The 23,449-nt window shown below is 41.7% G+C and overlaps 1 protein-coding gene across 50 annotated transcripts in view; it reads left to right on the top strand.

Annotated features, from left to right (window-relative positions):
* The window catches only part of Fam13b (family with sequence similarity 13, member B), an 86,684-nt gene that overhangs the window by 44,750 nt on the left and 18,485 nt on the right, over positions 1 to 23,449 (top strand). For 22 of the 50 annotated variants that reach the window (NM_001106158.1, XM_087592513.1, XM_087592526.1 and 19 more), the window contains 5 exon segments: positions 3,391 to 3,529; positions 14,697 to 14,761; positions 16,972 to 17,020; positions 17,860 to 18,007; positions 22,128 to 22,338. In NM_001106158.1, the coding sequence (NP_001099628.1) occupies positions 3,391 to 3,529; positions 14,697 to 14,761; positions 16,972 to 17,020; positions 17,860 to 18,007; positions 22,128 to 22,338 (612 nt within the window). 50 annotated transcript variants of the gene reach the window in all.

Below are 23,449 nucleotides of genomic sequence, written 5' to 3'. Positions count from 1 at the left end.
GAGTTCCTGTCCTAAGCCTGTGATGTGGAAGTATAAGAACCTTTCCTCTTCAATGTGCTTTTGTCATGGTGTGCCATCACAGCATTAGAAACCCTAACTGAGACAATAAATATGTTTATAGTTTGCTTTATCTAACTAAGTATTGGGAACTTACGTTGTTTCATACACTTAGCTTAGAGAAATATTTATTTTTTGAGATATGTCCTAAGCATGCGTACCACGCTACCTTGAATCCACAGAGATCTGTCCGCTTCACTTTTCCAGTGCTAGGATTGACGCCATGTGTCATTATATCCTGATGAAAATACGTTTTTAGGGCTGTAGAGATGGCTCAGTGGTTAAGAGCACTGACTGTTCTTCCAGAGGACCTGAGTTCAAATCCCAGCAACCACATGGTGGTTTACAACCATCTGTAGTGGGATCTGGTGCCCTCTTCTGATGTGTCTGAAGACAGCTGCAGTGTACTTACATATAATAAAAACCAAAACAACACAACAACAAAAAAAATCCCCAGAAAATATGTTTTTGTTTTTTTTTTTTGGAGCTGGGGACCGAACCCAGGGCCTTGCGCTTCCTAGGTAAGCGCTCTACCACTGAGCTAAATCCCCAGCCCCAGAAAATATGTTTTTAAATGGTTTTCTATGTAGTTAGTAATTTTTTCTGCCCTAGTAATAATAGTGGCATTATGGGTACTTTATATCAGATCATTGATTGATAGATTCCTCTTGAAAATTTAAGTCACTGTATATTTTTTCTTTCAGATATTTGTTTTTGCATCTCAGCTCACCTGTTTACATGCTATAATAGTTTATTTGTATGTATGTATTAATATGTTCAAATACCCAGGTAGGATGTGTTTCTCACTGCCCTGTGTTCTGTTTGTAGCATTTTGGAATGAGCAGTCAGAGCAGCTGTAGCACAGACTAACAGTCAGCAAGAAACTTTTACTGAAAACTATTTACTAAAGTCATAAAAAGGGAGCAATATCTCTCTCTTTTTTTTTTTTTTTTCTTTTCTTTTCTTTTTTTCGGAGCTGGGGACCGAACCCAGGGCCTTGTGCTTGCTAGGCAAGCGCTCTACCACTGAGCTAAATCCCCAACCCAGCAATATCTCTTTAAAACAATTTGGAGTCTCTGTCTTGTTTGGGAGATTTTTGAATGTATAAATGTGACTTTACATATATATATTTAATTACCATGGACAACTCATGAGTTTTCTACAAAGTATCTTTTTATGCCCAACATAACCAAGTTTTTCTTCCTAATATTGGATACAGATAAAGAGCTATGTCATATTAAACATTAAACTCAGTCTGTTCAACAGGAGAATATAGTATGATAAGCATGCCATGATCAAGGCAGGCATATTAATAGCATATTCACATAACTCTATAGCGTATGTGGTCGTTTGAATGAAATGATACACATCTGTTACTATTTAAGTTTTTTTGTTTGTTTCTTTGTTTGTTTGTTTTTTCAAGACAAGGTTTCCCTATAGGTATAGCCCTGGCTGTCTCTGGAACTGGATCTGTAGACCACGTTGGACTTAACTCAAAATTCTCCTGCCTCTGCCTCCTGAGTAGGGTTAAAGGTTAAAGGTGTGTGCCTGTATAGGTTATTCTATACACCAACTGCTGCCCTCTTCCACAGGATGGTGTTACATTAGTTATTAGTAGTTGGGTGTTGTTAATCTGGTCTTTCTCTGACCTGTTATCTTTAACTGTGGTGGAGGAAAGACTTGCTTCCTTTCCTGTTAGCACAGCCCTGCGTTTAGGATGTGTATGTGCTTCTCTCAGACCACAAGGAAGTGGTTTTCATATGTTCATTTATGTTTGCATTTTGGAGACAGATGTACCCATATTTTAGAAGAATAATGACAGTTAATTGGTATATATATGTTTATTTTGAAGATTTAAAAAAATATTATATGTATGTATGAGTTTATGTGCACCGGGTGAAGATCAGACTGCATTGGATCCCCTGGAGTTAAAGGTTGTTGTGATTCGCCCAATGTGGGTGCTGGGAACTGAATTCAGGGCCTATGCAAGAGCAGTTTATGCTTTTAATCACTGAGCTACCTCTCCAGTTCTTGAAGAAGATTTAAAAATAACTAACCAAATAGCTATTAAATATGAGATGAAAACTATTGATAGACATGAAAACTGGTGGCAGGAGTGCTTGTTTTAGGTACCATACTATCCAACTGCAAACGTGCCATGTACATCTTGCCAGACTCTGACACTTGGTGTGATGGCAACCCTGGTTTGTGTGCTTTGATGCCATGATTAAACTTAACTGGCTGGGGCTAAGGGTGGCTGTGTGGTGGCATGCACAAGGGACTGGTCCAGGTATGGCCATTAAAGCTCTCTGAAGGGCTTGTAGAACCATGCCCATAAGCCACATAGGAAGAGAACAAGTGACATTGGAGGAAGAAGGAAGGAGGTATGGGAGAAACATGACAGAAATGTTACAGAATTCTGTAACATTCTGTCCTGAAACCTTGTGTGTCTTGTTCAGACACTGCTCCTTTCACCAGGGGAAGCAGTTTCTGCCCCGTCATTGTTAGCGGTCTCTGTGTAACCAACTATGTAAGGTGGGAAATTTACCATACAAAGCTACTGCTGTTGTGCCTGATGAAGTATTTGTGATGGTATCCAGGACTGAGTTTGCATTTAGTTAAGACAAACAGTATTATATGTAGGACTGTGTGTTTGTAAGGAAATTGTTTAAACACAATAGTTTTATCTTATGAGAGTTCTTACAGGATCTGTTACATTCAAAGAAGAATAAAAATGTTTCAGATTTAATCTAACTTAGCAAAGGAAAAAAGACATTTTTATGAGGATGTGTTTTCTTCGATAAATAAACGTGTTATTGATAACATTGATGGTGTATAGAAAGCTGAACTGGAAGAGTTCCCCTGTACTCAGAAGAGAGCCTGGTTATAGCAATTGCAAGGTCCCTAATACAGAGTCAGCTTCTGGACCATCTTTTGTCAGGTAGATTTATGATGATATACATTGGCTCTGATGATAGCATGATGGCTGCCTCTAATCTCAGCATCCAAGAAATTGAGGCAGGCAGGCTGATTGCCAGTTTCAGGTCAGCTGGATTACATGATAGGATCCCATCTCAAGACAAACATAATGACCTCCACCCCCAACCTCAAATAAGTAAAGATTTCTGAATCATTTGCTTTGAAATGTGGGCTCATGTAATCCAGGCTGACCCCAGACTGCATAGCCTAGGGATTATCTCGAACCCTTGAACTTCGACTTTCATCTCCTGTGTGCCAGGATTCTAGACTTGGGCTGTCACCCCCAAATGCATGGCATGATTGGTGTTTGATTTTTTCCAAAGGCCTGATCTGATTTTTTAAAAATCTTATTAGGGTTGCTGCTGCTGCTGCTGCTGCTACTACTAATGCCAGTGATGGTAACACAAAGTGTTCAAAGCCTGTGGCTGGTACTACTGCAGATAATGAAGTCATGCAGCAAGATTTTGTATTTGAGGATCAGAAAAATAATGAGGTAAGAAATTCTAGAAGCATCATTCTAATTGTTCTAGAACTTAAAGTTACAATTGAGTAATTTTGTTGGCATACTTGTCTCTGTTATAAATCCTTAAGAATATACATTCTCTGTAGAATTTAGGAATCATGTTAGGTAGAAAGGTGAGTTTAAAGCACCTTCCTTTATTTTCATTATTTTTAATGTTTTATGTGTGCTTGTGTGACAGTGTGAGCTTGTGCATGACGCAGGCCATGATGGTCATGTGTGGAGGTCAGAGGTCAGCCTCTGGGGTTAATCGCTGCAGTCAGCTTTGTCTGAGATGGGGTGGGCTGCTTTGCTGCCACATACACCAGACTGTTTGGCCCAGGAACTCCTGAGGATCCAGCTGTCCTCCCCAGCCCAGTTTGCTGTAGGCCCTGGGATTGCAGATGTTACTGCTCACCTTATGTGGGTTCAGGATTTAACTTGCGTGGCAAGCACTTGTACACTGTTAGCATTATCCTCCATCCCAGGTGCTTTTCTGTTGTACTGTATAGCTCAGGCTGGCCAGTTCTGGAACTCTTTTTTCTTTTTTGGTTCTTTTTTTCGGAGCTGGGGACCGAACCCAGGGCCTTGCGCTTCCTAGGTAAGCGCTCTACCACTGAGCTAAATCCCCAGCCCCCAGAAGACAGATTTAAATAATTTTTCTGTTATCTTTGTATGTGTGTGGCTGTTCTGTGTGTACCACATGTATGCTTAGAGGAGTCTCAGAGGCCAAAGCGGAGGCTTTGTATCCCTTGGGACTGGAGTTGACAATTTCGAGTTGCCATGTGGGATCTGGGGATTGAGCCTCCGCCCTCTGAGAGAGTAGCCAGTGCTCTTAACTGCTACACCAACCACTTCTCTAGCCCCTCCCCTCTTTTGTTTTTTTAAAGACATAAATCTCACTCTATAACCCTGTCTAGCCTGGAGTTGACAATGATGAACTTGTCTTTCTCTTCTGAGTGCTGGGATTACAGGAGTGGCCACCAGACCTGGTAACAGAAAACACATTAAAGAGGAGAGAAACAGGCCTGATAAACAATACCCCAAGTACAGGTGGGAATTAGATAAACAGTAAATCTCCAGAGGGTGGCTTAACCACCACCAGTCTCCAGAAGTGAAGGTTAGGTGTGTAGGAAGTGACCAGGAAAAGTGTTTGAGTCCAAAAAATGAGGGTATTTAGTTCTGTTACCAAAGAGTAATGGAAATCTTAGTGACGTAGCCATCTTTCTTCCTTGGTAGGGGAGATATCTGTAGAACTGAGGATATCTTATGTATTTAATGTCCTGTTACAAAAAGGGAGATTTTCTAAAGTAATCAGCTTAAAGTAATGTCCAGGAGGTGGGTGTGGTATGGCATGTCAGAATGCTACAGTACAGATCTTTTACTATGACAGAGAACCTGAGCTAAGCTCGTGGTAGTACTGCTTAAGCTCTTGGCATAATTCTTTAAACTTGATAAATAAAAGTGCACACACAGGAGCTGGGTTTGGTGTGACGCTTGCCTGGATGCTAAGAGCCCCTGGAGAGAAACAAAAGTGCAAAAATAGTATCTACAACAGTTTGTCTTTTTAGTTTGTACTGTCGTGCTTTGGATATTTTTACTTTTGTATATAGGAATTGACTTCAATTACAGAATACTCTTTATTAGTGCTTTGATGGTAAGCATGAAGTGCCACAGGGGTGTTTGTCTATATTTGTGTGTTAAGATGCTTATTGCCCACAGAGACCAGAGACCTCAGGTCTTCTTGGAGTGAGTGGAATGGATACTGTGAGCTTCTGCTTTTTACTTAGCTATAGGGCAGATGGACACACACACACACACACACACACACACACACACACACACACACACACTAGCTGTTTTTGAGAGACACACCAGAAGAGGGCATCGGATCCCATTACAGATGGTTGTGAGCCATCATGTCATTCCTGGGGAATTGAACTCAGGACCTCGGGAAGAGCAGTCAGTGCTCTTAACCACTGAACCACCTCTCCAGCCCCATTTTCCCCAATTCTTACATGGCTGGTTTGGTTCTTTCCTGCCCTTTGCTTCCTGTCATGGTGATTTTCCTCCTCTCACAATCTAAAAGCCCCGCCTCCATCTTTCTGCCCAGCCATTGGCCTAGTATAGCAATTCATTATCATTTGAAGCCAGGTGGTCAGGGACCTTCGCGGTGCATCTGGACGTCTTTGTAATGAAATTGCCAGAGGAGTTCTGTCTGTTTGCTTTACTTTTTTTTTTTTTTTTTTTTTTTTTTTTTTGAGACAAGAGTTTCTCTGCATAGCTTTGACTGTTCTTGACTTCCCTCTGCAGACCAGGCTGGTCACTAACTCACAGAGATCCACCTGCCTCTGCCTCCTGTGATTAAAGGTGTTACTGCTACCCGGCAGCCAGAGCCTCTGTCCCATCCTCTCTTGAACTCGCTCCCGCCTTCTTTTCACCCATATTCTTTTCTCAGTCATCAAAGATGTACTGAACATGTTTTAGTTGGCCTAATTGCAACATTATTCACTTGTGTAATTATCCCCAACTCTCCATTTAGCGTTCAGAGTATCTCACTGTTGATATTTCTTTCTTCCCTTCCTCACTAGTCAAACTATGTCAAGCTGATTTGAGCAGTCTAATCTGCTCCCAGATTTTCTGTTTCACCCACTTCCTTGATGGTCTCATTTACTGTAGTGCCTTAGATATCACGTGTATGTTATTGATTCCCAGATGTAGGCACGTGGCATAGTTTTTTTTTTTTTTTTAAATTATGTATTTGGGGTAGAGAGATGGCAGAAGATGTAGGTTTGGCTTCCCAGTGCTTCTGTTTGTAGTGCTCACAGCTGTTTGTAACTCTGCTTTCAGTGCCCTCTTTTAGTCCAAGGAATCTGACACCCCCTTCTGGCCTCTACAGACCTGACGTGTGTGGGTGCACACATATACATGCAGGCAAACATTTATACACATAAAGTAATTAAGACCTTTTACAGTTTTAGTTATTTACATATATGTGTGTATGCCAAAGTGGGTATGAGGAGGTCAGAAGTTGTCTCCTTACTGTGAGGGCTCTGGGGATTGACAGGTTGTCAGGCTTGATGGCAAGTGCCTCTTCACTGAGCCATCTCAACTGGCCTGCACTCAAGCCTGTAGTATAGAGGATAGCCAGTGCTGTTAGAAGCAGAAGTGAGTACTGTCATCTGAGAGGAGAGGAGAGAATTTCTGGCCAAGATAAAAATGATTTTGAACTTACCTTCTGTGGGGTTGAAGTTTGCTAGGGATTTATGAAAGACACAGTGAATAGAGAATAAGGACTGTAGGGGAAAGAGTGGTTGTTAATGAACCTAGTTCAGAATTTAAGACGATTGTTGAAGGATACTTTTAGAAGGTAGGGCCTAGAATACTATCTAAACAATTCTAGGCGCTTTTTCTGTTTTTGTTTTTGTTTTTTGTTTTGTTTTTTTTTCAGTAGAAAAAAAATATAGAAGACTTTAAGAAAAGCTAATGAGTGTAGCCAAATCTGTATTTCAAAAAGAAAGCTCCTAGCAAGCACAAGGCCCTGGGTTCGGTCCCCAACTCTTGAAAAAAAGAAAAAAAAAAAAAGAAGAAAGCTATTATTGTAGGTCTACAGAACTAGATGGGAAGGTAGGGGGAAGGACAATAATCAGGGGGATTTTTGTACCACACCTGAAATAATAGCACCAGTGAGGGTTGGGAGGGAGAGAAAGGTGACAATTTCAAGTGTGAGGATGATTAAGACAGCTGTAAACTTAGGGAGGAGAGGTGGTAAGAGCTGTGTGCCTGAGCGCTGTGAGCATGAGGTGGATGTCTTTGTCCTCAGGCAGCCAGTGTGGACCCTTCCCACACTGGGTAGTGGTGGGGTTTGGATTAGGACAGTTCTTCTAGGTGTGTATCTCCATCTCATTTGAATCATCAATTCCTCATTACATGGTGCTGAGCATCTGTACTGTGTATTTGCTGTACTCCTTGATGAGGTGGCTAGTGCCCATTTTTGAACTGGGCTGTTTCCCTAGGGTATGTGTGTGTGTGTGTGTGTGTGTGTGTGTGTGTGTGTGTGTGTGTGTGTGTGTGTGTGTGTTGCTAGGATAGAACCAGGGCTACCTGTATGCTAGAAAAGCACTGGAGGGCCAATTACTGCTGTATTATGAATTGCTTCCATATTTTGGATAACATCTTAGATATATTTATATAAATCAATATTTTTTTTTTCTATTCTTTTTTTTTTTCAGAGCTGAGGACCGAACCCAGGGCCTTGAGCTTGCTAGGCAAGCGCTCTACCACTGAGCCAAATCCCCAACCCCTAAATCAATATTTTTAATGGGCTGCTGATACTATAGTAAATACTTAGGATTTTTGTTCAGTAAAAAGAAATCAGTCTCTATTGACTTGAATATATGTATTTATACATGTTTACATGAGTACCTGTGTGTGTGTATACACACACACACACACACACACACACACACACACACACACACACACATTTTATAGGCCAGAGATCAACTTTAGGTGTTTTTGTTTTTTTTGTTTTTTGTTTTTTTTTTTGGCTCTTCAAAAAAGGTAGCCTTGGCTGTCCTAGAACACACACTGTAGACTAGGCTGTCCTCAAACTCAGAGATCCTCCTGCCTCTGCTTCTTTTTTTTTTTTTTTTTTTTTTTTTGGTTCTTTTTTTCGGAGCTGGGGACCGAACCCAGGGCCTTGTGCTTCCTAGGTAAGCGCTCTACCACTGAGCTAAATCCCCAGCCCCGACTGCCTCTGCTTCTTGAATGCTGGAATTAAAGGCATGCGTCACCACTGCCTGGCTGCCAATTTTTCAAAAAATATATTATCATTATATTTTGAGACATGGTCTCACTTTGCCTAGAGCTCATCAACTAGGCTAGGCTGACTGGCCATCAGCCTCAGGGGAACAGTTGTCTCTGCTTCTCAGCATTGGAATTAAAAACATGTACCACTGTCTGGCTTTTCAAATGTTGATTCTGGGCATTGAACTCAGGTTCTTATACCTTTATGGCAAGCCTTTTACCAACTGAGCTGTCTTACCACTCTTTGTTTTTAAATAGGTATAAGTTATTTGGTAATTCGGGGTTGAAATTAAGTTTGAATTCATGTCAAAATACCATCATTTAACTCCATAAAAATCATGATCTTCTGAGTTCTTTAATTGATGATGTTCCCTTAAAGTTAGCATTATTTATTTTTACAAGCACCGAGAACGTGTTCGAATATAGCTACCTCAATTTCCAAAAGGAAGGCCAGAGTGCCAGGGTAACTGCCAGCCAAGAGGAAGAGCTGGCTGCCCCTTGACTTGGTCGTTATGGAACGTTGATCAAGCTTTGTTTGTTTGAAACAGTCTCCGTGTATGCCCACCTAGCATTGAGCTCACAGATCTGCCTCTGCTCCAGAGTGTGGGGGTTAAAGGTGTGTGCCTCTACACCTAGCTGGGCTTTATCAGTTTGATCACAGTTATTCAAGAGAGTGAGCTAGATTGAGCTCTCCTAATGTACAGTTTTCAGAGGTTTTTATTAAGCAAGTGAAATTGTACAGAATGAAATTGGGGGTATTTAGGATACTCACAAGAAATACCCAGCCAGAATACTTAAGTAGAAATAGGTGGGTGGAGATGGAAATGGAGACAAGCAAGGTGGAAGCACTGGTAATGGGTGGTTAGCTAGGGAGTAGAGGAGTGACTGGAAGTGCCTCTCAAGTCCTAATTAGCTTGGCAGTCTGCCCAGACAACGTCGGTGTGATGCACACACTAACTATTCAAATATAGAAGATAGAACTAAGGTCTGAGGATGAAGGTTCATAGAGTGCTTGCTTGGAGTGCACAGAGCCCTTTGTTTATCCCAGCACTACAAAAACTCTACAATGGTAAACCTGTAATTCTAGCCCTCAGTGGGTGGAAGCAGGAGTCAAAAGTTTAAAGTCCTTGGCTTTGTAGTGAGACCTAGGCTAGCCTAGGATACATGAAACTCTGTCTCAGAGCACACACCTGTAACCCCAGAACTTGAGAGGCTGGGGCAATGGGAATTGCCATGAATCTGAAACTAGCCTGGGCTATGGACCAAGTATAGACTAGCCTGCACTAGAGTGAGACCTTTTCTCAAAAATAACAACAGGGGCTGGGGAGATGAGAGCTCAGTAGTTAATAGCACTTAAGCCTTTGCAGAGGACTGAGGGTCATAGTAGCACACACGGGTCACAGTCATCCATAAAACTTGTACTCCAGGTGTCTAACACTCTTTCAACCTGCAAGAGCACCAGGCACAAATGTCTTACACATACACACACGTTTTTAAATCAATCTCTTCCCCCCCCCCCGTGTGTGTGTGTGTGTGTGTGTGTGTGTGTGTGTGTGTGTGTGTGTGTGTGTGTGCGTGTGCCACAGCATGTTTTTGGAAGTCATAGGACAAGCATGGAGACTTGAGTTTTGATCTCCAAACCCCAAACATTTAAAAAAATAAAAAATTCCTAGCACCGGGGAGGCAGAGACTTGGTTTTCTCTTCCAACTTAGGTAGCCAGACTTGGCTTCAAGTGCCTTACTGGCCATCTTGCTGTCCCTGTGTACATCTTCTTAAAGGGGAGAGAGTTGGTTTAGGATTGGAGAGGCAGGAGGCCTTTCTGTAGAAGGAGCTGCTTCTTATGATTTCCCTTGCCACCTGAGCTCTATCTGAAGGGCGAATGGAGGCCCAGAGTGCCTTAAGGTCCCTGTGAGGACTGATGAAAGGACCCATGGGAAGGGACGGAGCACAATAACTTCACAGGAAAAAGAGCAAGCTCCTCTTTCCCATGTGTAATTTCTTTTTTCTTTTTCTCTTTCTTTCTTTCTTTCTTGCTTTCTTTCTTGCTTTCTTGCTTTCTTTCTTGCTTTCTTTCTTGCTTTCTTTCTTGCTTTCTTGCTTTCTTTCTTTTCTTTTCTTTTCTTTCTTTTTTTTTTTTTTTTTTGAGACATCTTATTGTTCTCAAGTACTAATACTACAGGTGTGTGCCTCTAAAGATGGTTCTGGGCACGAGAATAGTTTTCTTGACATTTTTCTCTGTGTGTGCATGTTTATACGCCAGGGGACAACTTTTACTGTGCCTATAGAGTTGGTCTATTTGTTTTTGTCTTTGTTTTTTGTTTTTTTTTCTTGAATATTTTATGTATTTTCATTTCAGATGTTATCCCCTTTTACCCCCTTTCTCCCCTCCCCCTGCTTCTATGAGGATGCTCCCACTCCCACCCTCCCACCCACCCACCCACTCTCACCTCAATGCCCTGATATTCCCCTACATTGGGGAATGTTTTCACAGGACAAAATTGCCCATCCTCTGCTACATATGTGACTGGTGGTGCCATGGGTCCCTCCCATGGTCCCTCCTTGGTTGGTGCTTAGTTCCTGGAAGCTCTGGTGGGGTCTGGTTAGTTGATATTGTTCTTCCTAAGGTGTCACATACCCCTTCAGCTCCAGGTCTGTTTGTTTTGAGACAGCATTTCTCACAGACTGGGCTAGTTGGCCAGTGAGCACCAGCGATAGGTAGACTTGTCTCTGCCTCCCAAGTGCTGGTTGTTTTGTTGTTGTTGAAGTGAGCGTTTTGGAGATTAAAACTCAGGTCCTCATGCTTGCAAGGCAAGCACTTTACTGACTGCTCTTTCCAGGCCTTATTTTTCTTTTGTATTGCTTAAAATTGCCCATTTATTTATTATTTCAGTAGTTGAAAAGCAGATTTAAAAGTTGGGCATGGCTCTATCAGGGTGGTGCTGAGGCAGGAAGATCACAACTAAGTTGGCCTAGGCTGCAAAGCCAGCTTGGTGTCAGTTTGGGGGAGTATAGCCATACCTTTCTCCAGCTGGATAAACTTAGGGTTGGTGTGGTGGTTTGAATGCAGATGGCCCTCAGAGGCCCATACGTTTGAATACTTGGTCCTCACTTGGTGGAACTAACCTTTTAGGAAGGAGTAGGAGGTATGGTCTTGTTGGAGGATGTGTCACTGGGCTAGGTAGCCCACACCATTCCCAGTTAGCTCTCTGCCTCCTACTTGTGGATCAGCTCTAAGCTCTCAGCTGCTGCTCCAGCATCATGGCTACCTGCCTGCCTGCCTGCTGCCATGTTCCCCACCCAGATGGTCATGGACACCAAGTTGCCTTGGTCTTGGTGTTTTGTCACAGCAATAGAAAAGTAATTAAGTTAGCTGGGGTGTGGCTATTGGCAGAGTATTTGCTAACTTCAGAAGGTCCTGGATTTGATTTTCCAGCACCCTTCAGCCCCACCCACCATCTCCACAAAATCAAAATAAAACAGTTGCACAGAGCTAGGCCATGGTGCACATCCCTGTCATTCTAGCACTCTTGAAATAGGGGCATCTCTAGTTGGAGGCTAATATAAGTTAGACCTTGTTTCAAAGAGAGACAGGCATTGTTTCAGTTACTTCAAAGTAAAAGTATAGATTAAATAAGAATTGGTGATAGGATAGCTTGTTTTTTTTTTTAATTATTTATTTATGTATATGAGTACAGTGTCACTGTCTTCAGACACACCAGAAGAGGGCATCAGATCTCATTACAGATGGTTGTGAGCCACCATGTGGTTGCTGGGAATTGAACTCAGGACCTCTGGAAGAGCAGTCAGTGCTCTTAACCACTGAGCCATCTCTCCAGCCTGATAGCTTGTTTTTATAATGCAGGTTTCTAGATTTTCTGATAATCATACTTCTCCCTCTCAAGACAGGGTTTCTCTGTGTAGCTCTGGCTGTTCTGGAATTCATTATGTAGACCAGGATAGCCTCGAACTCAAAGAGATCTGTCTGCTTCTTCTGCTTCCCCAGTGTTGTTATAATATGCCACTATGTCCAACACAATCTATTTTTTAAATTTTGTTTAAAAAGTAAGGTGTATGAAATAGTGGGTTTTTTCATGTGCATAGTGGTGGGAGAGCAGAGAGGTAACTGGTTTGAGAGGTGTAGGACAAGATTCAGGTGGAAGGAACAGGCTCTTTACTTGTGAGGGGCGTGCAGTGGAGTCACTGTGGTAACAGAGGGAAGGCCTGGAGCTTTTTCCTTCTGGGCTGGGTGCTGTATAAATTCGGGCTGGTTCCAGGTACTGTTTGGTTGGGGGTGGGGGTGATCGGTGTCATCCTTTCTGTTTGCCGTGGAATCTGGGTTTCTGAGGCTGAGGCTTGGTGCGGCTATTTCTCTCTCGTGTTGGATTTGTATTTGCTTTCCCACCCTGCTGAGACATTCTTAGCAGGGACCTCTCAGCTCTAGGTAGAATCCTAGCTTGTCCTGATTCTTTAGGCTTTGACCTAATGCATAGAAACTTTGAGAATGTATATCTACATTCCTAATGTTTTTTTTTTTTTTTTAGATCATTGGTTCCCTCACACTGAGTTTCTTTATCTCTTAAAGATTAAAACTTATTGGAAATCTTAGATTTTTTTATTTATATGGGTATATCAGTGTTTATCATCATAGAAGTAAAGTTAATTTTAAAGTAATTTATTAAAAGTTCATAATTTTTTAAATTTATTTTTGTTTTATGTATGTGGGTGTTTTGCCCACCTGCCTACCTGAATGTTTGTGCACCACATGTGTAAAGTTTTCTTGTAGTCTAGAGTGGATGTCAAGTCCTCTGGAACTGGAGTTACAGATGTGCCATATGGATGCTTGGGATTGAAGCCTGGCCCTTTCTTTCAAGAGCACACGAGCTCCTAACCACTGAGCCAGCTCTTCAGCCTCCTCCTCATGATAATATTAGTGAGACTGTTTCCTTTTCTTCCCTTACTTCCTTTTGAAGCACTCCCACTTTGTTGCCTAGTTTCCCTTGAACCTATTCCCAGCTTCAGTCTGTTATCCTGAGTAGTTGGGACTATAGGTTCCATCATGTTTGGCTGGAGCCTTCCATCCAGGTTTGTGTGAGTTGCACAAGTGTATATGCATGAGGAGATCAAAGGTTGATGAGTCTCCTCCTTCTTTCTCTGCCTTATTTTTTTAGATGGAGTTTCTCACTGAGCCTGAAGCTTGGCACTTTGGTAGATTTAGAATCCAGTAAGCCCCATGGATCCTCTTGTTTCAGCCTCCCTAGTGCTGGGATTGCAGGCCCGCACTGCTGGGGCTGGCTTGTTATGTAGGTGCTCTGGTCTTCATGCTTGCTGAGGTGCGGTCTTGTTAGCTAAGTTCTTTCCCTAGATACCGCTTTAAAGAAAAGGCTGTTCTCATAAAAGGTTTTAATTTGTTGGGTTGCATTGATTTATGTTTGTAAATATAATTAATGCCTGCTTAGAGGACAGTTTAGGGGTCTCATACTTGCTTTTTGTATTCAGTACACTGCTGTAGATTTGACTGGACAGAGAGTAGCAAACAGTCCAGCCTCGTGGAAGTATGTAGTTGGAAATGTAGCTTCTAAAGAGTCTGAGGATTGTCAGTGGATAGAAGTGCATGCCACACAAGCCTGTCAGTTCCTAGAACCCACAGAGGAGGGAGAGAACCATTCCTGAAACTTGTCCTCTGATCTATACACATGCATTTTGGCATGTGTCCACATGCAAACACATGCTAATAATGAATAAAAATTAAGAATTGAAGTTTTTATTGATTTTAGAGATTATAAAAAATGTGAAAATGTTTATACACTTTCTGTAGTAATTTTGAAGGGATTTGTATAATGTTTATTTTGTTCATTTATATAGCTTAGGCTGGTCGGTAGCTTAGGATGAGCCCAAACTCTGAGTCTAATTGCCTCTGTCTCTTGGATGCTGAGATTACAGGCATGTGACACCCCGGTTGGTTTTCTTGCCAGAGGTAGTGTTAATAAACTCTTCATTGAAAAGTAGATTGTTCTGTGCTTCTGAGGCTCAAGTGCCCTCCCTGAACCCCTCCTGGAAAGAAGTTATTTTAAATGTACCCAGGCCAGAGCCTGAACTCACAGAATTCTGCCTGCCTCTGCCTCCCATGTGCTGTGACTGAAGGTGTGTACTACCACTGCCTGGCCAAAAGCGAATTCTAAGGAAAGAGGATACTAGTGATTATTACTTACTAGGAGAGGGAAGACCAACGTCCCTGCAAATACTTAATGTTTGGGATTTTGAGGAAGAGTAAACTTTGTATAGAAGAGCTGCTCTAATGTCCTAATCTAGATTGGCACCTTTCTCTGGTAAATGGTGGTATTCTTTTGTCAGTCTGTAGGTATACTGTTAGAGCCTTGTAGTGACCACGGGGATAGTGAAGATGGCTGTCCTGAGAGGTAAGCCTTTTTTTGTTGCTGATAAACTGTTTTGAGAATTAGAACAACCTCTTCACAGAGGTTGAAAGCTTGGGGTGAATCTATCCATTATAAGACAGGATTTGGTAAAAAGAAAATCAGGCTTCTTTAATTTTAATGGTAGATTAAGATAAATTACTAACCATAAATATTTAGAGTTTCCTAGCCACAGACAAACATTAGGTATGAACATAGTCAGAGAGAACACAGCTTTTTTAGAGATAACAAAAACTTTGATTTATAGAACAATTAGAATTTATTGATACTGTAATCAGACCCATCAGTGAGTTGATTGTCTGAGTACTACTATGGCCAGCTAATCAAAAATTGATAGAAAACTTGCTTTGGTGGGTAAGCATGGGATGGTTTTGGTCCCTGCTGCTCGTCCTCACCGAGTCCAAGGACAGTCTTTCCATCTGGTGCTTGCTCACCCGCATCCATGTTAACATGTCTGGGACAGTGAGCTCCACCAAATGTTGTGTCTTCTCAGAGACAGGCCCTTTGAGGAAAAGCTTTTACAGAGTGTTTCAGTCAGTAGATAAAGTTTTTCCTGGTCACTTGGGTCTTGTTACCCTTTGCATCATTCTTTCAGAAACTGCCAAAACTTGTATCTTCATAGTCTTAGCAGAGGTGATCCTCGGTAAGGAGGGCTCTGTCTGATACTGCACTACTGGTTGCTGATAGCCTGTTGGTCAGGTAATGTCTTGTTAATGCTGCTGTCTTTTGAGCAGATTCCTGTTGTTGGAGGGTAAGTAAATTCTTTGGAGCCGTGTCTCTGGAGTGTCCTCATACTCTGAAGGTCCACAGTTTTCCTGCTTACAGCAGTTCCTTGTGCTTCCTTTCAGGAGGCAGAACTGATCCTCTTCCAGCCCAGGGAGTTTTGGAGCTATGGGCTGAAGATATAAGATTAACAGGCATCCCCAGAAAGATGACATCGGGATATGGTAGAACAATAAGTATCTATTTAGTGAGGACCCAGTCTTTTTGGGAAACTGTTTGCTCTTCAACTCGTGTCTAGGTTAGCAAACTTGTTGTAGATCCAGAGTTCTTTGGCTAGGTGGATTACACTTTGTATGGTTAATACTACTCACACTTTTCAGATTTAGAAAGTTGTATCTTTCAGAGTAAGCCTTTGAGAGTGAATCTAACTTGCCCTACCATTTGCTCCCAGCCTAAGTAAAAGAAGATGTTGAAGAAGGCTGGTGGTGGGGGTACATACCTTTAGTCCCAGCACTTGTGAGGCAGGAGTAGGTGGAAAAGAGTGCAGCCTGGTCTACAGAGCTTGTTCCAGGACAGCCAGGAGCTATGCAGAGAAGCCCTGTCTCAATTCCTAACCCCCCCCACCTTGCTGCAGCCCCTCCCCCCCCAAAAAAAAAAGATGGCCTTGAGCCTTGAGGGACTTCAGTCTATTTCTCAGGCACTGAGGGTAAGTACTTCCATATAAAGAGGTAACTTCAGTGTTTAAATCAGGGCTTGCCTTCCAAGTGCTCACCACTTTTATGACCACTTAAAGAGGCACTTAGGTTTATGTGTTTTAAATTAGCACAGATCTGTTTGAGGAGAATTTCCCATCGTGGGCATCAGTAACATTTGCTTTGTTTTCTGGCTAAAGAGGTAGAGATTGTGGCAATATGACTCTTAAATAGGGATTCATTTTTCTGGGGAACTACAGGTGAATTAAGTTTTCCTTTTTTTTTCTTTTCTTTTTTTTTTTCTTTTCTTTTTAAATGTAACTGTGGATTGCAGTATATACTTGTGATTGTGCTTGGCCTTGAGGGACAGATCCAAACTTTTTAAAAAGTCTTTGCATGGATAGACTAAAACCTGTTGGTTAAAGCTAATATTTATTTTGTGGAATCTTTTTCTAATATGCATCAGTTCTCACTGGCTGCTGTAATTGGTTTTTAATTTTCCTTTCATAAAGATTTTTCTGTGGGGGTTAGTTTGCGTGGGCGGGAGTGGTAGAGAGTATTAATTTTCTAAGCTTGAAGTGAGTCTGTGGATCTTTTCAGTATTGTGTGATTTTTCAGATATAGGGCTCCAAAGAATGGGCATATATGCCCTGTTGATACATTTCCTCTCAAATTTTAAATGCTAATTATATTGGGGAAGAGAAGAAAGAATCTAGGTAAGAAGTAATAAAAGTAACCTTTGTATTCTTTATATGCTAATAATTATATTTGTGTTTCTAGGAAGGAATATTTATTATGTGACACTGATAAATTGCCCCACTTGATTCTGGTAAGAACTATCTATATATTATAGTTCTTAAAAATGTTGCTCAGGGGCTGGGGATTTAGCTCGGTGGTAGAGTGCTTGACTAGGAAGCGCAAGGCCCTGGGTTCGGTCCCCAGCTCCGAAAAAAAGAACCAAAAAAAAAAAAAAAAAAATGTTGCTCAGTGTGTCAGTTATTATATCTGGCCTTTAGTCTTATATTGAGTAAGTGGAAAGGAGTCCAATGTGTAAAATTAAGCAGTAATTAATGTGGGTATAAAATTGTGGGTTATGAAAAGTACTTTCCTACATTTGAGAGAGACCCAAATTTGGTTTCCTAGTAAGACATTGTAAGGTGTAAATTTACAATGGAATGTAATTTGCTTGGGGCTAGAGAGATGGCTTTAACCATTAAGAGCACTAGCTGCTCTCTTTTCTAGTGGTCCTGAGTTCAATTCCCAGCAGCTTCATGGTGGCTTACAAACTGTCTATTCATAGGATTCGATGCCATCTTCTGGTTGCACAAGTAGACAAAGTGCTCATATACATAAAATGCATAAACAAACCTTTCCAGAGTACCAGGATCTGATTCTCAGCACCCATATGCCGTTTCATAACCCTCTGTAGCCAGTCTCAGAGGATCTGATGCCCTCTCTGGCCTCCTTGGGCATTAGGCATGCATGTGATGCACATAATAAATGCACAAACAAAAGCCCCCTCCCCCATGCACAGGTAAGTAGAAATGGGACAGTTGGCTTTGTTGGCCCAATAATGAAAAGGACATAGGGATATGTGTGTGCTGACTGTCTCTGAGCCAGTTGTGAAAAGTCATGGTTATAAGATGCATTCTTTATTTTAAAATACAGGATTCTAGTAGCAAGATACGCGATTTGAATGCCAACACTGAGTTGGAGGTAACCGAAGGTCAGAGTGTTGGTGTTCACGGAGAAGCAGCATGTATACAGATTGCACATTTAGATCTGAAGAATGTTTCTGATGGTGACAAATGGGAAGGTAATTTTACCCCAACATGTTAAGTTCCCAAACGCTGTTGTTTGTAACTGAAAGAACCCAAAGCATGATGAGACTCCTGCCCTCTTCTGGACAGTGTTTGCCATCCTGGTCTGTTTACTCTGGGGGGCGGGGGGGAATGAAGTTTATTGTTTGTTTGGTTTTTTCCCAAGTACATTAGTAGGGCAGTTCTCTCATTCGTTGAATGTACCTGGATTATTAGCTATGATGCTGCCAAGGGTGCAGCGATGCATGCCTGGGACTCAGCATTTGGGGGAACGAGATGATCACGAGTTTCAAGACCAGACCATCTCAGTGCCCCTCCAGTGCACCTCCTTCAGAGAAAGATCAAAATTGATTAAAAGTAAGAAGTACCCAGAATCGAATACCGCAGATTAATTGTTAATCAGATGCCGTGTCTTAGTCTTTGGAAGTTCAGCGTGATAGAAGTTCGATGACTTTACCAGTTTAAGCAGGGTATCCAGCTACCTCATAATCAGCAGCAGCAGGTTTTTATGTTTTTAATTCTCTACTGGTACGTCTAGCGAAGATTGTATTATAGAGTGCAAAAGTATTTTGGGGAGATGCTAAAATTTCTTAAAACTTAGCAAATTTACACTGAAAATTTTTGCTAAAGATTTTACATTAAAAATACCATAAATTGTAAGCAGATATGGGACTTGAGTGAATTATTTACGTACTAAATTATTTACTTGGGAAAAACACCCAAGAATCTATTACGTATTTTGAAATCCATAAAGAAGATTCCTGACAAAATGGATAACTAAGTAACAAATGTGGTGCAGTGTCGTGGAGAGAGCCTCTGTCAGCACTGTGTGCTGCGTTATCAACTGTGAAGTAAGATGCTGGAGAAGGGAAAACGAACAGCCATTTAGTTCCATGAGCTGTCAGCCCTCCTCATAAGAGAACAGGAGGCAGCTTAGGGTCCTCAGCCCGGGTTCTGTTCATACAGCTGGAGAGCCCTGGGGTTACTGTGTCTTGGCCAGTTATTTGGCACAGTGGCAATACCGGGAGGAATTGCAGTGCCATGCCCTGAGCACCTTTGCCATGTGACCATAGTTTTAATGTGTAAGGTTTTTATTGTTCTTGAGTTTTAATCTAAAGTCCAGCCATATTTTAAAAGTTTTTAGCAAATCCTTGCCTGCCAATCTTCACTGTGACCCTCCCCTATGCACAACTATTCTAGGTCTCTGTCTTTGCCATGTGTAGTGGCATACTGTGAGCCTTAACTTCACCTAAATGAAGTTGGTTCTGTTTGACTTATTCAGAACTCTTAGAATTAATGCAGAAGCTCCCTTGAGTTAGGAGATGTTAGCACACTGGTGACAGTGAAGACCACGTGTCCTGGATGTGAAAAGGAAAGGAAACAGTGGAAAAGCACAGTGGCTAAAAGAGGGTCCCTGGGAACCTTGGTAAGAACAGAGTCTCTGAAGGTGAGGACTAGGATACTTTTGTCTCTTTTAGTGGGAGATGGAGATAACTAAGCACTTATGATCTCTGACTGAAGGCTCTGACCCTGTGTTAAACACAGTTAAGGAACAATTTCCATGGTTTGGAGAGGCTGGGCTCTATAGCTTGAGCTTTGTAGAGGTTGTCCAAAGAGAACCTGATGCTTCCTTAACCCCCTACACACACACACACACACACACACACACACACACACACACACTCTCTCTCTCTCTCTCTCTCTCTCTCTCTCTCTCTCATCAGTCATGATAAGTCCGTGTAGGTCTCTCTCTTTCCAGAAGTGGGTAGGGTCAGTGACCTTCAGAACCTTAGTGCTAGTGGACAGATAAGTGAACTTCCTAGCCTGGGTTGTCATGATCATGTTCTAACTTTGCCACAAATGTGAATATTGTTTATTTGGTTTTTTTTGTTTTTTGTTTTGGTTTTCTTTTTTTCGGAGCTGGGGACCGAACCCAGGGCCTTGCGCTTGCTAGGCAAGCGCTCTACCACTGAGCCAAATCCCCACCCCCCCCCCCTTTTTTTTTTACAATTAGGTGTTAGAATATTTCTTTTAAGTCTCAAGATAACAGATTTCTTTAGACTTTATGTACTTTGAAATCTGTAGACATATTTTCTTTGTTTGATATGACTCTAGTAGAGAAGGGGGGAATGATTCCACAAATTCTGGCCCTCTTGACCATTTTCTAGTAAGTGAGGCTTTACTTTTTTCTCAAAGGGTAGTTAGCAAGCAGGTTTATGTCCCTACCACAGCCAGTATGCGTTTACAGTAGCTGCTCAAAGAGTCTCAATGAAGGTGGATATCATCTTGCCCTCAGGTTTTCTGCTGACAACTTTGGGATGACATACAGTAGTAGTATTTTTATGAGGCATGAGCAAAAGAGAGACTTTTCTTTCTTTTCTCTTTTTGGTCCTGGGATTGAACCTAGAGCTTTCGGATGCCACGAAGCACTCATCTCTTAGCCATACCATCCTCAGCCTTTAAGGAAGTTGTTTTTTCTGTCAACCATACTAAAAAGTTTCAAATACACGTGGTTAAACGGTTTGGCTCATCAGTCTTGTGTCTGAGTTTTAATAACAATCAGTTCTGAGTTTGCCTTACTTGCTGGACAGAAATGTATGCTTGCTTAAAGTATGCAGGTAGTCCTTTCTTTGAAGCAGGTTTTTAAGTCGAATTCCTGGCTGGCCCTGGGGAAATGCTTCTGTGCCCTTGGTGTTGTGTTATGTGTATGGTTTGTTCTGCCTGCTCTGTGTGTTCACTTTAGTATTTTTTGCCATTTTTTCCATTTTATTAGCGTCATGCCTTATCACTTTCCCCCTCATTGATTTCAAAACAATGCATCTGCAGAGAGATGGGGAGGGTAAGTACAGCTCGCCACCGCTCAGCTTTGCTTTCCCTGTGTGGTTCACTTGGTTTGTCTTTTGTTAGCCCTTCTCCTGCTGTCCCCAAAGGAAACTTTTGTGTTAAAAACTCAGAAAAGGGTTTTTGTGATTTCTTTTCTTAAAACGTTAACATTTGTCATGAAATGTTCATTATGAGTGTATCTGCTGGGACACAGGCACAAGGGCTGCTTTGAAATCACTGTTGCTGAGGTCATTTTGGGATTACACACTTGTTACCCAAGTTTTAGTCAACCAAAATGATTTAGGCCTCCAAGGCAAGGTAAATTTTCTAAAAACTATTAAAAGATAATGCTTAAATGGCTAATACATAGCATTAAACTAAATTGCTGAAGTGGTTGTCTTATTTTCCCAACTTTTTAAATTTTAATACTGTTGGTACTTGTTCCCATTTTGTTTTGCTTTTGCAATAGCTATCAATCAGGATTTAGTTCTAAGATGTATCTAGAAGCTCTTCCTCTCCCATACTCAGTGGTGCTTAAAGTTAATGTTGTATTTGACATATATTTATAGATGGTTTGTATGAGAAGAGATATAACTTATTAACATAGCTTACAGGATCACTGTAATAAAATCAGTGTGTTTAGGGAGAGCCACAGATGTTTCATTGCCACTTAAATACTATTGTGGGATTAAAGTGTGTGTGTGTGTGTGTGTGTGTGTGTGTCTTATTCATAGGAACCTAATAATAGAAGTAACTAACACTGTTAACTAATCATGTTAACAGTTAACATTATTTCTTATTACTTAACATATTGTGGACAGGCTAAAGTTAGCTCCTCGTTTGGGATATTAAAGTTTTTATGGCATTAGTTCCATGTCTTAGTACTCTGTGTAGTATGGGAAGATTTTCATATTTTAGCATAGGCAGCCGCCATCTGATAGTGAGAGACAGTTCATATAGCTACTGACAGTTCATGTTTCTGAGGAGACACTTGTATTTGAAAAATGTTTTTCTGCATCCCATCTTTAGAATATTGAGTTGGGATTATGTTATATAGCATGTATAGAATTAAACTTAAGCTTATTAGTATCCTTTCTTGTTCTTGTTACTAGGTTAGGCATTTAAGCAGTATCTCTTAGTGACAAGGATGAAGAGTGTAGAAGCGGGCATCATGATTATGCTACTATGCTAGATGTGCTTTGATGTTTTTCACTACTGTATGTAAAATGAACCCACTATACAATGATGCAGGTTCAAGACACCCATAATCTTATCCTTGTGTTTGTTTCACAGAGCCATTTCCTGCATTTAAGTCTTGGCAGGAAGACTCTGAGTCTGGAGAAGCTCAGCTGTCTCCACAGGCTGCAAGGATGACTCACCACCCTCTGGGAGAGGACTGCCCTCCAGTATTATCTCATCGTAGTTTAGATTTTGGGCAAAGCCAGCGTTTCCTACATGATCCAGAAGCATTGGATTTCTCCTCAAAGGCACTTTCCTTTACTAGGTATGTGGTCTCATGTATTCGAGAGGCCGTTCTTACTCTTGTACACTAATCCGTCCAGGCCTGTGATTGACATCGCTCTATTCGCTTGCTATTGAATGTTGAATTTATTGAGGTTACGTAGTACTTAGGGTTTACTGTTAGACTGTGGGCATTTCCTGCCGTTAGTCGTCATGTATTTACTAATATTGGAATGCAGAACTCTGAAAGGGAGAAGTTGACTAGTTTGTACTGCGCTAAGTGAAATGTCCTCTTATTGAGGTGCAGTGGTTCCGGCATCTTCTTGTAGCATCATAGAATGCACACACTTTCTGGAAGGAGCTGCCATGCCACTGAGTGAGCCTGAGTGCGTACTGTCAAATGGCATGGCATCACTGACCTCTACAGTGCGTGTGTGTGTGTGTGTGTGTGTGTGTGTGTGTGTGTGTGTTGGGAGGGGAGGGGGGAGGTGTTGAGGAGGATACAAAAAGAAAATGCGAAAGAGAAAAACAACATCAAAAATCCATGAAATGTTCAAGCTGGCAGAGGCACAGAGAACTCTCGTGGAGAAGGGACTGGTGCCGCTCCTGTAGAGCCCCGCGCCTCCCTTCCTTTCCCATTCATTTGGTTCAGCAGCTCCAATGTCTGCTGGATCCAAGCTGGAAAGCTCTTTCAGCTTATGGAATTGGAACAGTGTCAAGAAACCACCGCTTGACAAGTTAGTTATGCTGTTGAAAATGGAGTCTCTGATTACTTTTATTCAGATAAGTTTGAAATGTGTTACTATTACTGTCTTTATGATGATGTGTTGGGGACAGGGGCTCTTGTGCTGTGACATGTGTGTGAAAGTGAGAGGACAACTTGGAGTCAACTTCCTTCCCTTTCACCATGACCTGGGGTCTGCCATCAAGCTCAGGTCATTAGGTTTGCACAGCAAACACCTTTGTCTGCTGATCGTCTTACATTCTGGGAAACTTTTTTGATAGTCAGAGGAAATGGACAGTTGGTGGTGCACATACAGAACAGACGCTAAGGACTCTTAACCTCTTCCAGAGGCCTCCAAATGATGGAAGGCACTCTTCAGGGTTACTGCTGCTTGCTGAGAAAATTCCAGGAGCCATGGGTTGAGATTTAA

The sequence above is a fragment of the Rattus norvegicus genome, chromosome 18, assembly GCF_021556685.1.
Source record: "Rattus norvegicus strain SHRSP/BbbUtx chromosome 18, alternate assembly SHRSP_T2T, whole genome shotgun sequence".
Taxonomy (NCBI): Eukaryota; Metazoa; Chordata; class Mammalia; order Rodentia; family Muridae; genus Rattus; species Rattus norvegicus.
This window is presented reverse-complemented; position numbering and strand designations above follow the sequence as displayed.